A 15,085-nucleotide genomic window follows, 5' to 3' on the forward strand; every position below is an offset into this window, starting at 1 on the left:
CATGTATAGCTACCCCTGTTATCAACATCCCTTACCAAAGAAGTACATTTGTTACAATTGATGAACCTACATTGACACATCATTATTGCCCAAAGATCATAGATTTCATTAGGGTTCACTCTTGATGTTGTACATTGTGTGGTTTTGAACAAATTATAATGACATATACCCACCATTATAGTATTATTCAGAGTAGTTTCACTGCTGTAAAAATTCTTTGTGTTCCACTTACCTGTTCTTCTCTCCCTAATCCCTGGCAACTACTGATCTTTTTACTTTGTTCATAGTTTTACCTTTTATGGGGTGTCTTATCATATAGTATGTAGCCTTTACAGGTGGGCTTCTTTCACTTAGTAATAAGTATGTAAGTTTTCTCCATGTCTTTTCATGGCTCGATAAACTCATTTCTTTTTGGTGCTGAATAATATTCCATTTTCTGGATATACCACAGTTTGTTTATTCAGTCATGTACTGAAGGACATCTTGTACATTGTTAGTATATAGGAAAGTCATTCACTTTTGTATATTAACTTGTGTCCTGCAACCTTGCTATAATCACTTATTAGTTCCAGGAGTTATTTTTGTTGTTGTTGATTCTTTTGGATCTGTCATCTGCAAACAAAGACAATTTTATTTCCTCCTTCCCAATTTGTATACCTTTTTATTTATTTTTTAAATATATTTTTCTTTATCAGTTTTAGAGAGAGAGGGAGAGAGAGATAGAAGCTTCTATGAGAGAGAATGTTGATTGGCCACCTCCTGCATGGCCCCCACTGGGGATTGGGTTCACAACCTGGGCATGTGCCCTGAGAATCGAGCTGGCAACCTCTTGGTGCATGGGTCGACACTCAACCAGTGAGCCACACCAGCCGATCCCAATCTGTATACCTTCTTAATACCGTTTCTTGTCTTATTAGTTAGGACTTCATATGATTTTGAAAAGGAGTGGTGAGAGGAATCATCTTCCAAAACTGTTAACTTTAAATGATTTTAAATACTCTAATAGCTCCAACATCATTGCCATATCTGTTTTCTTTGCCTCTTGACAGTGTTTTTTCCCACATTGCATCTTTGTATGCCTCACAACTTTTTTTTTTAACACCAGACTTCTTATATAGGACAGTAAAGACAAGTAAATAGGAAATGGGCACCTAATTACTTCTGGTAGGCCTTTTTTTTTTTTTTTTATCCTCACCCGAGGACATTTTTCCATTTTTTGTTCAGGTAGAGTGGGAGGGAGAGAGAGGAACAGAGAGAGAGAGAGAGAAACATCAATGTGAAAGGAACGCATCGAGTGGCTGCCACCCGCACAACTGACCAGGGCCGGGGACAAACTGCAACCGAGGTACATGCCCTTAGCGGGAACTGAACCCAGGTCTCTCAGGACCGCATGCCGACGCTCTAACCGCTGAGCCAAACCGGCCAGGGCTGGTAGGCCTTTAATATGTGTTTGATTCCATCTGTTTGGTAGTTGATTTGGGTTTAAGGTTTGTTGTTGCTATGGTTGACCTCAATGCACCAAAAACTCCAGATTACTATCGTATTTAGGACTGGGACTGGTTTGCCTGAGTTTTCCTCCGTGCCTTCTCCACCCTCAATTTTAGGTCTTTCCTTTGTTCTGTGCTTCAGAGCTCTTCACATGCTCTCGCTCCTCTGCCAGTAGTTGACTGCCATTGTTTGTTACTGGATGCTCATGAGCCTAGTTAGGAAGATGGAATTCTCTGTTATTCTGATTAAGCATCACTCTTAGGTAAGCTCTGTGTCCCTGGGTCTGAGGAGTGTGGCCTAGTCAGTGTTCCTGCCTCACCCTCAGCCACAATGTATTTGAGCTCTGTCTTCAGGTGTAGAGGGTTTTTTTCTGTTTGTTTCCTTCCCTCAGTGGCAGTGGGATTTCACCCATGCTCTCAGGGCAACAGGTTTGTTGTCCTTCCCCCGGATGTTTAAGGCTTTTATTTTGTAGGGAAGAGGTAAAAAGGATCTAGGCAGTGCTTTATGCCTCATGCCTTTACAACAGCAGCTGCCCCCTTCCCCCAGACCTTCATCAGAACTGATGCTTCCTCAGGGCTCCCACCCTGCCCCAGTCTCTGTGTGTGCACCCAGTGAGGTCCATGGGGAAGACCCTGTGGTAGGATGCATACTTTCGCTTATCTATAGCTCCTGTTGGTTGCCGATTTTTGCTGGTCCACCATCAGCCTTCAGCAATTTGCTAAATTTTTTTCTTATTGGTATCTGTAGTATGCGCTCTAGTTTTAAAACAAAAACAAAAAAGTGCTTGCTTCTTCCCTCATCTCTCTCCTTGGAGGCACCTGTCTTAGACTGTAAGTTATTTGATTGTCATTCATTCGCTGCTTTCCGAAAGGTTTAAGAAAGAGGATGATGTGCAGATTGTCCAGCATGTTATTATAAGAAGAGGAGCAATGAATGCCCTTTCCAGCTTAATGCATCATAATAGGTAGCTGGAAAAAGACTGTGTTTTTATGTTGTTGTTTTAAACTTCAGTAGCATCAGCAGGAAACATCCTAGAGTAATGAGTCACCTAGAAAAGATAATACAGAAAACTACATACAAATCAAACTAAAAAATTTACCCCAAACCTGAACTCCTGTTAGTCTCCTAGCAAAAAAGAAGAAGGAAACCTAGTCCAAGAATAAAGTCTAATGGCTCTTAGCTTTTGGAGAGACCCTCACTGATACCACATTGTCTAAGAATAGACAACTTTATGGTATGAAAGGAGCTCATTTAATTGTGAACACTGATTATTCCCTCCTTCAATAAAAAGAACAAACTTATTGTATGGAATTTGGTTTTTATCAATTCTGTTTATAAGGGAAAACTATCTTTCATCTCAGATTTCTTCAACACTATTTAATGTTTAATGACCCCCTCTTTTTTTTAATTTATGTTGAATTTATTGTGGTGACATTGGTTAATAAACTGTGACTCCATCTTTGAAGAAAAAAGCAGGAGTTCATTAAAATAAGTTGGACATGCAGTGGGGAGGTGAACACATAACACAGTATGCAGATGATGTTAAATAGAATTGTACACCTCAAACTTATATTATTTTACTAACCAATGTCATCCCAATAAATTCAATAAAATAAGTTGGACCTGCAGCTGTACACAAGATGTGGTACACATTCCTAATTCTGATGTTAAGATTTTTCAACAAAAGATATCTTGGAGATGTAACTAACTCATGTGACGTGATTAGTTGGGTTTCTATATGTTCAGTTTTAGTTTTTCCATTTTAACATAACATTGACCTACTTTCTAAAAGGTGAATGAAATGTTTTGAAGTGAAGTATCTTCTATCAAATGTGTATGGAATACGACGTAATGACTGAGAGAGGCCAGGGCAATGTTGTTGCGAGAGAAGGGTGTCCGTGTCTCATAGACCGCGCTTCTGGTTCCTAGGGAAGGGAAGTACAACCACGCAGCCTGCTTTGGCCTCCAGCCTGGCTGCCTCCTCCCTGACGGGAGCCGCATGATGTCGGTGGCAGCCCTCGTGGTGAACTTCTCACAGCCCCTAGCAGGTCGTCCCTCTCTCCTGAGGCACGATGAGGTGAGGACTTACTTCCATGAATTTGGTCATGTCATGCATCAGATTTGTGCACAGGTGAGTGATTTGGATGGTAAACTGGCCAAATGCTTTTCCAGATTTTTTTTCTCACTGCATTCAGGTTTCTTCACTTAATAGGTTTTTTCAGAAGCTGAATATGTTCAAGAATTTCACAGGCCTTCTGCAAAAACACAAATTTTTTTCTGATTGGGTTCTGTTTCACAGCATATTTTTACTTGGAGGTGAATTTACTAAGGAAAGTACTTCACTGAATACCACCCTATGGAAAAAGAAAGGTGACTGTCATTAAGGAAGGGTTACAAATACTCTGCTTATAATCTTTTCTTTTCTATAGGAATAAGCTTCACAGATAAACAACTGCTGTACTTTGTTTCTTCTGCTTATTAATGTTTTGTGTAGTTAAATAGTTTTTAACTATTTCAGACTCTTTACTCCTTTTTTTAATAATAAATATTTTGTAATAGCTTTCTTTTCTAGCCTCAAATTTAAAATCATAGGTCATATAGTATAACTATGGGGAGAATTTGCCGGAGAGGGAATGTGTGTGTGTGTTTAATGGATTGCAACTGATTTTTGTTTATTTCTGAAAATGAAAAGTACATTTAGTCTCAATTTTATAATGCAGTTCAATAAAGTAGGCCCTAACTATTCTAGGATAAACCATATGTACTTGCTAATGTTTAATTGTTATTGACATACGAAAACATTTAGTTTAGTAGTTCAATCTAACAGTTTAAAAACACTGATGGAGCATTTGAGATCTTGCTCCCCAGCACACATTGTCAGTTTGGCTCAAATGAACTCATAAAATAAAATTTAAAAAACCGATGTTAACAGAAATGGAGGGATAGTTTTCCATATTTGAAATCTCCATATATCTTTAAAGGTAAACTATAAAAAATAATCTTTTTATTAGAATAATTTTTGATCTACAGAAAAATTGCAAAGATAGTACAAAAACTGCCCAAGTGCCCCTTACTCTGAGTTTCCTCCTGTTAACATCTTACCTTGCTACATAAACTCCACACTTTATTTGGATTTTACTAGTTTTTCCCTAACAGCCTTTCTCTTTACATATAATTTTTATAATTTATGTAATGTCCTCATTAAAAGAAAGATTTTTAAAACGGTAATGCCTTGGCATGGCTATGCGCTAAGACATAATGAAGTATTCATGGATTTGCACTCTATGTGAAAAACCCTGAAACCAGCCCCAAAAACTGCAGACTGACATAAATGGTTTGTGTTGTCAGCTCGAGTCCAAGAATGGTATTGCCATTGTCTGAGTTCACGTTGCTATAACACCATAGACCAGGTAGCTTATAAACAAATTTCTCACAGTTCTGGAGGCTGCAAGTCTAAGATCAGGGTGTCTGGTGAGGACCTGCTTTCTGGTTCAGAGATGGTGCCTTCTTGCTGTGTCCTCACATGGTCAAAAGGGTGAGGGATCTCTGTGGGGCCTCTTTTATAAAGACACTACTCCTGTTAGCAAGGGCTCCACCTTCATGACCTACTCACCTCCCAAAATCCCCACCTACTACCAGCACATTGAGGGTTAGGTTTCAACATATCGACTTGGGGAAGGAACACAAACATTCAGTCCATAGCACCAATGCTGACATGATTTCGCCAAATGGTGAACACCTCTTAGGAAACTTCCAAATGAAAAAATAATCTTATTTTAATTTACACAGTTTATCCCAGTAATTAGTGACTTGGAAATTAAAAGTGTATAAGCCCTGGCCAGTTTGGCTACGTGGTTAGAGTGTGGTCCATGGACCGAGGGGTTGCGGGTTTGATTCCTGGTCAAGGGCATGTACCTGGATTGCAGGTTTAATCCCCAACCCCAGTTGGGGCTGTGCAGGAGGCAACCAATCCATGTGTCTCTGTCACATCAATGTTCCTCTCTCCCTCCCTCCCACTCTATCTAAAATAAATCAGTGGAAAAATATCCTTGAATGAGGATTAACAACAACAAAAAGTATATAAAAAGGGCTTTGCAAAAATATGTGCAGTGGAGTTAGTTCCTACGCTTACTTAATTGTAGATTTTTTATTTACTTAAATGTCCAACAGGAAATATAAGACATGCAGAACAGGGGACAGTTTTTGTTGTCCTGACATGTGCATTTCAGTCCTGGACATCCAGCATCTCAACCCCCAGAGTAGCCTCTATTTATTGCACGAACCAAAAATATATCAATTTATTTCCAAAATACTACATCCTGGTGCTTTTATGTCTTAATAAAAACGAAAACAGAAGGCAATAGGATATGAATCTGTTCAGATAAATCCTGACATACTGATGTAACCATCTCTGCCTTCTGCTTAATCCAAGGAAATTAAGTCTTTCAGAATAGCTAAATTTTCTTTCTTAGATACTTTTAAAGTCTTTCATAGCAATAAGATTCCTGAAATACTTTTCCACCAGTGTTTATTCTATGGCTGATGTTTTCTTTAATTATGATAGATCTAGTTTCCATTTTTCTAAAATACTTTTATGAGTAATTTAGAAAAGTGAAATAATTCTCTTAATTTCAGATTATCCAAGATCTACTTATGTACTTATACAATTCAATGGCCTGTTTTTTGAACAGTGGATCTTAATTTTGGAGGCTCTAAGGACCCTATAAAAATCTTATTTAAGCTGTGGATACCTCTTTCAGAAAAATACACATACCCTCATACACTGTTGACACGTGTCCTTATTTTCAGACACAGACCTCTAACCTGAATATCATATGCTTACCACATATTCATAGTGCAGTTCTCCATAACTCTTCTTATTTTCATTATTTATATTATTTTTGATCCTTTGAAATGGACACTTTAGTACTGGAAAATATTATCTTGGTACTATGTCATTTAGACATTTCATGACTGAAGTATTTTATTTATTTATTTATTCCATCAGTTTGGTGTTTCTTGAAACAGTAGATGATATTTAAGTCTTTGAGTTTGCCTAACCTCGTTCATGAACACAAAATGTGTCATACAGATGAACAGGGTGTTAGTACAATCCCTTCTTGGTCATCTCCTCATGAGATTTTCTTTGACAAATCTTTTATTTGTCTATTAATCCTGTCAAATGTCCCATAATGTTTTAAGAACATTTAAGGTTATCACATTTGGAACCAGTGATCACTGCTTTTGTCTTAAAGCTATCAGCACAGTTCCATATATTTGTAGCTTTATAATAATTTCAAAACCTTTTGTGCAGACTTGACCTCGATGGTAGTGACTAAGGAGTTTAATAGCTTTAATGTTCAATAAAACACTTAAGACTTATCTGAGAAATACACTGTGAATAAAAAATTTGCCAAACATATTTAGTAGGTTGGATTTGAGCTATGGCAGCTCATTTTGCGTTCACTGTGGCAGTTTGCAAGTTTGATGACCAGACGAGCTCGTTGGAGCTTGTCACAGGGATATTTAAATGTGTCAGCAGGAACATCCAGTTTCAAACACGTAGATGCACTAGTTCAGTCTGTCTACTATCTCATCACTCAGGAGATGAGTTTCACTCCTATTTTCTTGTGTTTATACTGCAGGGGAGGTAATTTTGAAGATAGGATCAAGAGGTGATACCTCTAGTGTCTGTTCCTGTTTTGTGGCTTTGTTGTGGTTTGGGCTCTCAGTAATCACTGGCCTTTTGAACTTTGGAAGAAAAGGACAGTAATACTTCTTACCAGCCTCCATTGTGATGCCTGTGATGGTTTGCGAGTTAAGATCATTAATCAGTTTTGGACTCTTAGAGATATTTTAAAGGAATACCTCAAGGCCTTATTAGTTAAAGATGAAAGGGATAGAAGGGCAGTAAAACTTCACATTATGTGATTTTTAAAAAATATTTTTTTATTGCCCTGGCTGGTTTTGCTCTGCGGTTAGAGCATCAGCCTGGGGACCAAAGAGTCCCGAGTTTGATTCCCGACAAGGGCACGTACCTCGGTTGCAGTTAGTCCCTGGCCCTGGCTGGGATCGTGCAGGTGGCAACCAATCGATGTGTCTCTTTCACATCGATGTTTTTCTCTCTCTCTTTCTCTCTTCCTTCCACTCTGTCTGAAAATAAACGTAAAAATATCCTCAGGTGAGGATTTAAAAAAAAAATAGCAAAAAATAAATATGGCTTTATTGATTTTTTTTTTTAGAGAAGAAGGGAGAGAGAGATAGAAACATCAGTGTGAGAGAAACATCAGTGGACTGCCTCCTGCATGCTCCCCACTGGGGATGGAGCCCACAAACCAGGACTTCTCAGTCCATGGGATGACCACTGAACCACACAGGCTGGGCTCAAATTATGTGATTTTTAAATAAACTGTTAATGTGGTTAAAAGACTAATAGAACATCTAGTCTGCTTTAAGTATTTTTAGTTAGATACTGTTATAAATAGACATATCCTGTATCAGTCAGGAAAGCACACTAGTGTATGACAAGAGCATCAGATAAAAATCATCCGTATGTTTGTGGGTCTGGCTATGTGACTTCGGCAAGTTATTCAACCTCCTTGAGCTGTCTTATTTTTCTTATTCATAAAATGAGCACAACAACAATCTTCACATCTACTTCTCTGGGGTGCTGGTGAGAGATTAAATGATATGTGCAAAGGTACTTGGGAAAGCATAAAGGGCCATACATATTTGAAGTATTCTTGTAAGTGTGCTCATATATAATTCAGAGCTCTGGGGATCAATAAGTAGCACACAAACCATAATTTAAGTGTGGGGGAGGAGGGTTGCCATGGGGAAAAGTACAGTCACTTTGGGTTTAAGAGAATTCACAAATGCTCACCCTCAGTGGATTTTGGGTGAGGATCTGTGGAAGGTAATTGGAAACCATCAAGTTTCTGTTTGTTTTTGTTTTGTTTTAATGATAACTGTCTACTTAGAAGTTTGATTCCTGAAGCTAGAGAAGAATGGGCAGTTAGAGTATTGGGAGTGGGAGGAGATTAGCTGGAGAGAAATGTGCAAATGTTATCTTGAGCGTTAACACCAGGGAATAGATACTTGGAGGAAGCCTAGGACCAGCTTGGTCAGACCAGCCAAGACTGTTCTGCTCAGGCAACCCAGGCAGGCTAAGAAGAATAATAGCAACCAGGATGCACTTAGCACTTCCCATGTGCCAAGCACTATATATACTCAGTGCCTTACATCCATTAGTTAATTTTGCCCTTAGAGTATTCTCTGAAGTAGATTTACCAATCTAATTCTATTATTACGCTATTATACTATTATTGTCCCCATTTCCAAATAGAAAAAACTGAGACTTAGAAAAGTTAAGTGATTCACCCAAGATCTGTCATGCTCTTCACTCTGCTGCTTATAACCAACCATTTGTTGGGCCTTCAATCCTTGCACTGTAGACACTGTGTTATGTCTGAATTTGGTCTACCAAGTACATATTCCCGTTGGGAGGACTTTTTCTCCTACAGTTCTTAAATGGCACTCCCTCTAAATTAGTCTCACGTACATAAGCTTGTGTGGAAGAAATGAGTTTATCTAATTTCACACGTCCCTGTGTGTAAGTGGACCTCTTAAGTTTCAGTCCTGATAGATAATACAGTGAACACTTATTAACAACCTTGTATTCTTTGCTCCCTACTCCCAACCTTGCACACTACTGCAGTGTCCAACCTCAGTGTTACAGGTGGTTTCTTTCAGGATCTCATATATTTTATTTTATTTATTTGTGTGTTCATTTGTTTGTATATAATACATACTCGTGTGTACATACAATAAATGCTAAAGTCGTAAACCTTTGCATTATTTATTTCTGCATGGAAACAAGCTATTACTTTCATTTACTTACTATATTTTCTCTGCATTTCTTTTTAAATAATTAAGCAATGTTTTTAAAAAAGAAATAAATGTTTAGTTACCTTAGGGAAAGAATTATTGATTATCTATTGTGTCTGATATACTAGATATGGCAAGATAGGTTCAAAAGAAAAAAAAGATAATATCTTGAATGTTTAGAGTTTAGTTTGAGTACATGGGCTATACATTTTTAAAAATTAAAAACAGTATTATTTAAACGATACAAATATTAAGTATTGAAAGAAGACAGAGTAGTGAGGTGATGCTAGGTTGGAGGCTAAGAAGTCAGGTCAAGCACGATAATAGTAAAAATTCTCTTAGAGCTGTTTAAGGTTGAGTCCTCATACAGAAACATCCTCACAGCTTCATTTGTTTCACAAATATTTGTGGACCATCAGCAACATTCTGGGCATGTGCTGGAGTTTGGAGATGGAGTGGTGAACAACGTGTGCATACTCCCCAACCTTCTGAGCATTTGCGTTTGAAGAGTAATTGTATTTGTTTATATCTAAAAAGAAGCAATTTCAATATAAGAAGCAGTAGTCCGGAAGGTATAGCCAGTTTAGGAATAAGCCTGTGAATTTAAGATGCAGTTTTCAAGATTCCTACAGATTATGCGTTGTTTCACAGGCCTTTAAAGTGAAGTGGTGATACTGAGCTGTTGAACTATGGGCTGTTGTGAAGATTCATATGAAAGTTAACAGTGCTATTCGGGTTCTCTCTATGGCTGTTATTCCAGTGATTTCTGGGTATACGTGAAGTTGAAAGCATGACGTTTAACTCTCATTTATGGCAAAGCCTAGGAGACAGTAGCACTTTTTTTTTTTTTTTTTTTAATGCCTTGTAATGTAAACGTCTCTGTCATCCCTGGATTTAGAGATAGATCAGACAGGTCAGGGTATGGAATGCCCACTAAGAAATCAATAGCGAATCACCTCAGACAGCCAAGGTCAGTTCTCCTGAGGCCTGTTCACTTTCCTAAACATCTTAGCAAATGCCTTTTCTCTGAGTTGGGATTTGCTATTATGAAAATAACACTTTAGTTGTAACCACTAAAAGCAACTGGTCTCTTAATTAGAAAAAAACCCGTAGGACTTTGGTCTTTAAATATAATGAAAGCTAATATGAGTTTTAGAGCTTTAGTTTATATCATTTTGCTCTGGCTCTCACTGTGCTGTATGAATTGAGAAGTTACTCTTTTTAATTTTTTTAACTGATTGATTTTAAAGAGAGAGAGGGTAAGGGGGAGAGAGAGAAACATCAATTTGTTGTTTCACTTATTTATGCATTCATTGGTTGCTTCTTGTATGTGCCCTGACCAGGAATTGAACCTGTAACCATGGCCCGTGGGGATGATGCCCTAACCAACTGAGCTACCCAGCCAGGGCCAAGAAGTTACTATCTACAGCACCAAGTCCTGTTATAAAAACCTGTAAAGTAGTATATTTTAGGCATCTTATTGTCTGTTTAAAAAGATAATAAAGCCCTGGCCGGTTTGGCTCAGCAGTTAGAGCGTCGGCCTGCGGTCCGGAGAGACCCGGGTTCGGTTCCCGCTAAGGGCGCGTACTTTGGTTGCAGTTTGTCCCCGGCCCTGGTTGGTCGTGCGGGTGGCAGCCACTCGATGTGTCACTTCACGTCGATGTTTCTCTCTCTCTTCCTCCCACTCTATCTGTACAAAAAATAGAAAAATATCCTCGGGTGAGGATAAAAAAAAAAAAAAGGTAATAAAGAAGAATTTCATAGTTTTAGACAACTCTTTTCCTCTCAGGTACTTCTAACCAAACAGGAATCTAAGTTTACATTGTTTTTCTAGGCTTTTATTGTCAAAATAGTTCCTCCAGCAGTACAGTCCTAAATTTTTAAATATGCTTTTATTGATCAGTTGCCTCCCGTACACACCCCGACTGGGGACCACCTGCAACCTGGGCATGTGCCCTGAATGTGAATTGAACCAGTGACCTTTCAGTTCATGGGAAGATGCTCAACCAACTTCACTCCAACCAGGGCAAATAATGCCCTAAACTTTTTAAAGTGTCCTGTGCAAAAATCATTAGTTAATTTGATTATTGTGTGTTTATTTTACAATACTCTGGTTTATCTGGGAAGTATATTAGTATCAGTAGTTGCTGTGGCTCCTAAGTGACTATATTCAACACCTTCAAATTGTTTATATTGAAAACTATGTGAGTACTTTTTAGGGTTCTTCAGAGCCCACAGTTTTAAACTGGGGGGTGGTATTTGCTAGCTACTCAACGATGTGAACAATAACTCAGCAGCCTCGTTGTTCTGCCCATCCGGTCCCATCAGGCTGCTAGATCCTAAGACTTGCCCGAGGTTTCTGTGTGCACATAGGCAGTGGCTGATGTGGGTTCCTTCTTCTTAAAGATTTAGTTGTTTGCTAAAAATTGAGTTTTTGAATTTTGTATGTTCTTTGTACTCCTCATTTGAAAAATATTTAAATGCTATTGCCCAAAGGGCACACAGAAAAACAGCGTGACTGACTTTCGGGAAATTGGTAAGCAGCAGAGTTATTTTTAGCTTTTACTCTTGCAAACATTTCCTTTTGTTCTTTAGAAGACATTGTTGATCTGTTCATTCATCTGCTGTGCTCTCTCCCCACCACCCCCACTGAAAGATGGCTTTAGATAGAATAAGCCCTCTCTTCTCTACTCTGCATGACATAACTGTGTTAATTCTTACTTGATTCAATTTTAACTCATGACTTATTCATTTGCTCATGTTTTTCTAAGTTCTGAAACACCATCACCACCACCAACACACACATGCATTTTGTTATTTGGGGTTGATTCCCCCACCCCCATCCCCATCTGCACACACTGACTAAAAAAATATTCACACAAGCAGGATATACAAAATTTATATTTTTGTCAAAAGATTGTATAATGGTAGCTGATGGCGTGGTTTTGCCTTTATTTGCTGTTAGTACTTATTTAAAAACTATAATGTTTAGAAAATCCCGCAGTTAGTGTCACAGAATCCCAAGCCCAGAACAGATGGTTACGAAGGCTGGCTTGGACGCATCGGCCTCATGTTTGGTCTTTGACAAATCTTCCAGTACATGGAGGAAGTCAGACTTCGACAGAAGCACACTGAAACCACACTTACTCTTCACATAAAGGCAGATTCGATATGATTTTTCTACTTTAGATCCCTGCCAAGAAGACTTAGTCATTTTGTAACAGTATAATTTAACCTTTTATTTATTTTTTCCTTGTTTTTTTCTATAAGAGAGGGAGACATGATAGCATTTGTGGTAAAAATGCGGGTTCTGGAGTCAGACCACATGGTTTCAAATCCTAGTTCTGTTAATGGCGGTATACCTCAATTTCCTTATCTCAGAAATGGAGATTGCAATATTTACTTCATACAGTTTTGGAATTTAAATCAGATAATCCATGTAAAGGACCTACTATAATACCTGACAAAGTCAAGTCTCAATAAATGTTGGCTATTAGAAATATTGTATAAGTGTGTTTTACCTAAATGTAGGATCAGTTATTTTGGAAGATTATATATGAGAAAGAGGCAAAATATTCCGTTTTCTGTAAGAATGTTTTATTGGGATGTCCTCAAACACAGGTGGCCCATTCCAGCAACCCAGTGATTTTCGTTTCCTTTGGCCCTTCAGGATTTGCAGCTCTTCATATCTAGGATCAGCATAATTATAATGGGAAGTCAAGCAAAACATTTTTTTGCATAAAGAGAGGAAGGCAGAATGTGAGTTGGCATTGACATCTGTGCTCCTGCCCAGGGCCAAAAGCAGAATGGTTATTTGCTACTACTGATTCAGCATCCCATCTGCTCCCTTCTCCGGCGGTTAAGTCCCTCTTCCTTTCCCTTCCCTTTGGAGCACCAGGGGTGATGAAGTCAGAGCGAGACTGAGATCTAAAGCCTCTGAAGAGGGAATCAAGATAGAGGTGCAGGGAAAGGCAACAGAATGAGAACCCCCAGGTGCCCCAGCTGGGGAAATGCTGAAACTCCTCTGCCAGTGGCAATTTTACACAATTCCTTGGGTGGTGTGGAGGTTAAAAAACACTAGTCTGTTCTACTGAACTTCCATCTAATCCAGAGCTTTTCTGACATCAGATTCAACGATTTACTGAACTTTACTTAAAAAAAAACAAACAAAAAAAACCTTATTTTTAACTCTTAGCCCAGACCCTCAGAAGAAGGACTTTATTTTTATGAGGTGTCAACGTAAGAAACGTCCAAACCTGTAAAGAATTTTTATGAGTTTATTTGAGCCAAACTGAAGACATGCCAGGAAGCAAGATCTCAACTGTTCCCTTCAAAGGACAGTTCTAAAGTTCTTTTTATATTTGGAATTAAGGAGGGAATAAGGACGATTAGATAAAGGTGGGAGATCTCTATGATTTGATTATAGGATGGTTAACAAAATTATGTGTCTTGATGGTGATGCTCAGAGAGGTCTGGAAAAGAGGCATTTCAAAGGTGCATTAACCTAGATACACAAAAACAATGGGCAGGGTTTGCTTAAGGCCAAGATAACCTTTTACTAGTGAAGTTACAGGCCAGGGGCATGACTACCCACCATGAACTACCCAGTTAGGAATATATGATCAGATCACAGAGATCACCCTGTGAGGTTACTTTCAGTCACTGATTTATTATTGCACCCCTTTTTCATTCACAGAGTGGTGCTTGAACTTCTGAGTATGTTCTTTGTTTCTCCTTTCATTTAGCTGCATTTATCTCACACCTCTTGCCAACTAACATACAGCCCTAACTCCCACTGACGTGGCTTCTCGTTTTATTTATTTATTTACTGTCACTTTTATTTTTTTATTCATTTTTAGAGAGAGAGAAATATTGATGTAAGAGAGAAACATCTATCGGTTGTCTCCACATGCACCCTGTCTGGGGAGCGAACCCACAACCTAGTTATGTGCTCTGGCTGGGAATCAAACCTACAACCCTTTGGTGTATGTGGGATGATGCTCCAGCCAACTGAGCTACCTGGCCAGGGCAGTGGGTGGCTTCGCATTTTAAGGTAGTATCTTCTACTAAATCTGAGAGGTACAATAGAGTATTTGGAGGTTATTTTAATGCTGGTTGGCTGCTGTGTTTTATTTTCATTTAAATAGGAGATTTTCTAACCGTTCATTTAATGGGACAGTGGACTCTGATTCTGACTTAAGCTTTAGAGAATTCTGTTTATAAAATTCGTCACCTATTAGTTTTTCATTCAGTGTGTTGTTATTTTTAAAAAGACCTGTATGTTTACTTTCTAGACTGATTTTGCACGATTTAGTGGAACAAATGTGGAAACTGACTTTGTAGAAGTGCCATCACAAATGCTGGAAAATTGGGTGTGGGACATCGATTCCCTTCGGAGACTGTCAAGACATTATAAAGATGGAAGACCTATTATGGATGATCTGCTTGAAAATCTTGTTGCTTCTCGATTGGTCAACACAGGTATGACTTGTAATTTTAGAAAAGGAAAATAAATTAGAATTGCTTAATAGGGAATTGCTGGCATCTTCTTCTGTAGAACTGTTTTCCTTTTAATAATAATAGTACCCCAAGAGTGCTGATATGGGAAGACCACTTAATATATTGGAATACTGAACTCTGGGATTATGTCCAAGAAAAGAATACATCTACTTTTAAATCTTAAATGAGATGTTTTGCTTCCATTCAGTTT

General features: G+C 38.4%; 1 protein-coding gene across 2 annotated transcripts in view; it reads left to right on the forward strand.

Moving 5' to 3' along the window:
• NLN (neurolysin) overlaps positions 1–15,085 on the forward strand; it is a 92,992-nt gene that overhangs the window by 62,726 nt on the left and 15,181 nt on the right. The window contains exons 9-10 of one of the 2 annotated variants that reach the window (XM_036278568.1): positions 3,418–3,619; positions 14,670–14,856. In XM_036278568.1, the coding sequence (XP_036134461.1) occupies positions 3,418–3,619; positions 14,670–14,856 (389 nt within the window). The remainder of the gene's footprint in view (positions 1–3,417; positions 3,620–14,669; positions 14,857–15,085) is intronic. The other variant, XM_036278569.1, reaches the window with a different exon arrangement.

Source organism: Molossus molossus, unplaced genomic scaffold (genome assembly GCF_014108415.1).
Source record: "Molossus molossus isolate mMolMol1 unplaced genomic scaffold, mMolMol1.p scaffold_m16_p_3, whole genome shotgun sequence".
In the NCBI taxonomy this organism is placed as follows: domain Eukaryota; kingdom Metazoa; phylum Chordata; class Mammalia; order Chiroptera; family Molossidae; genus Molossus; species Molossus molossus.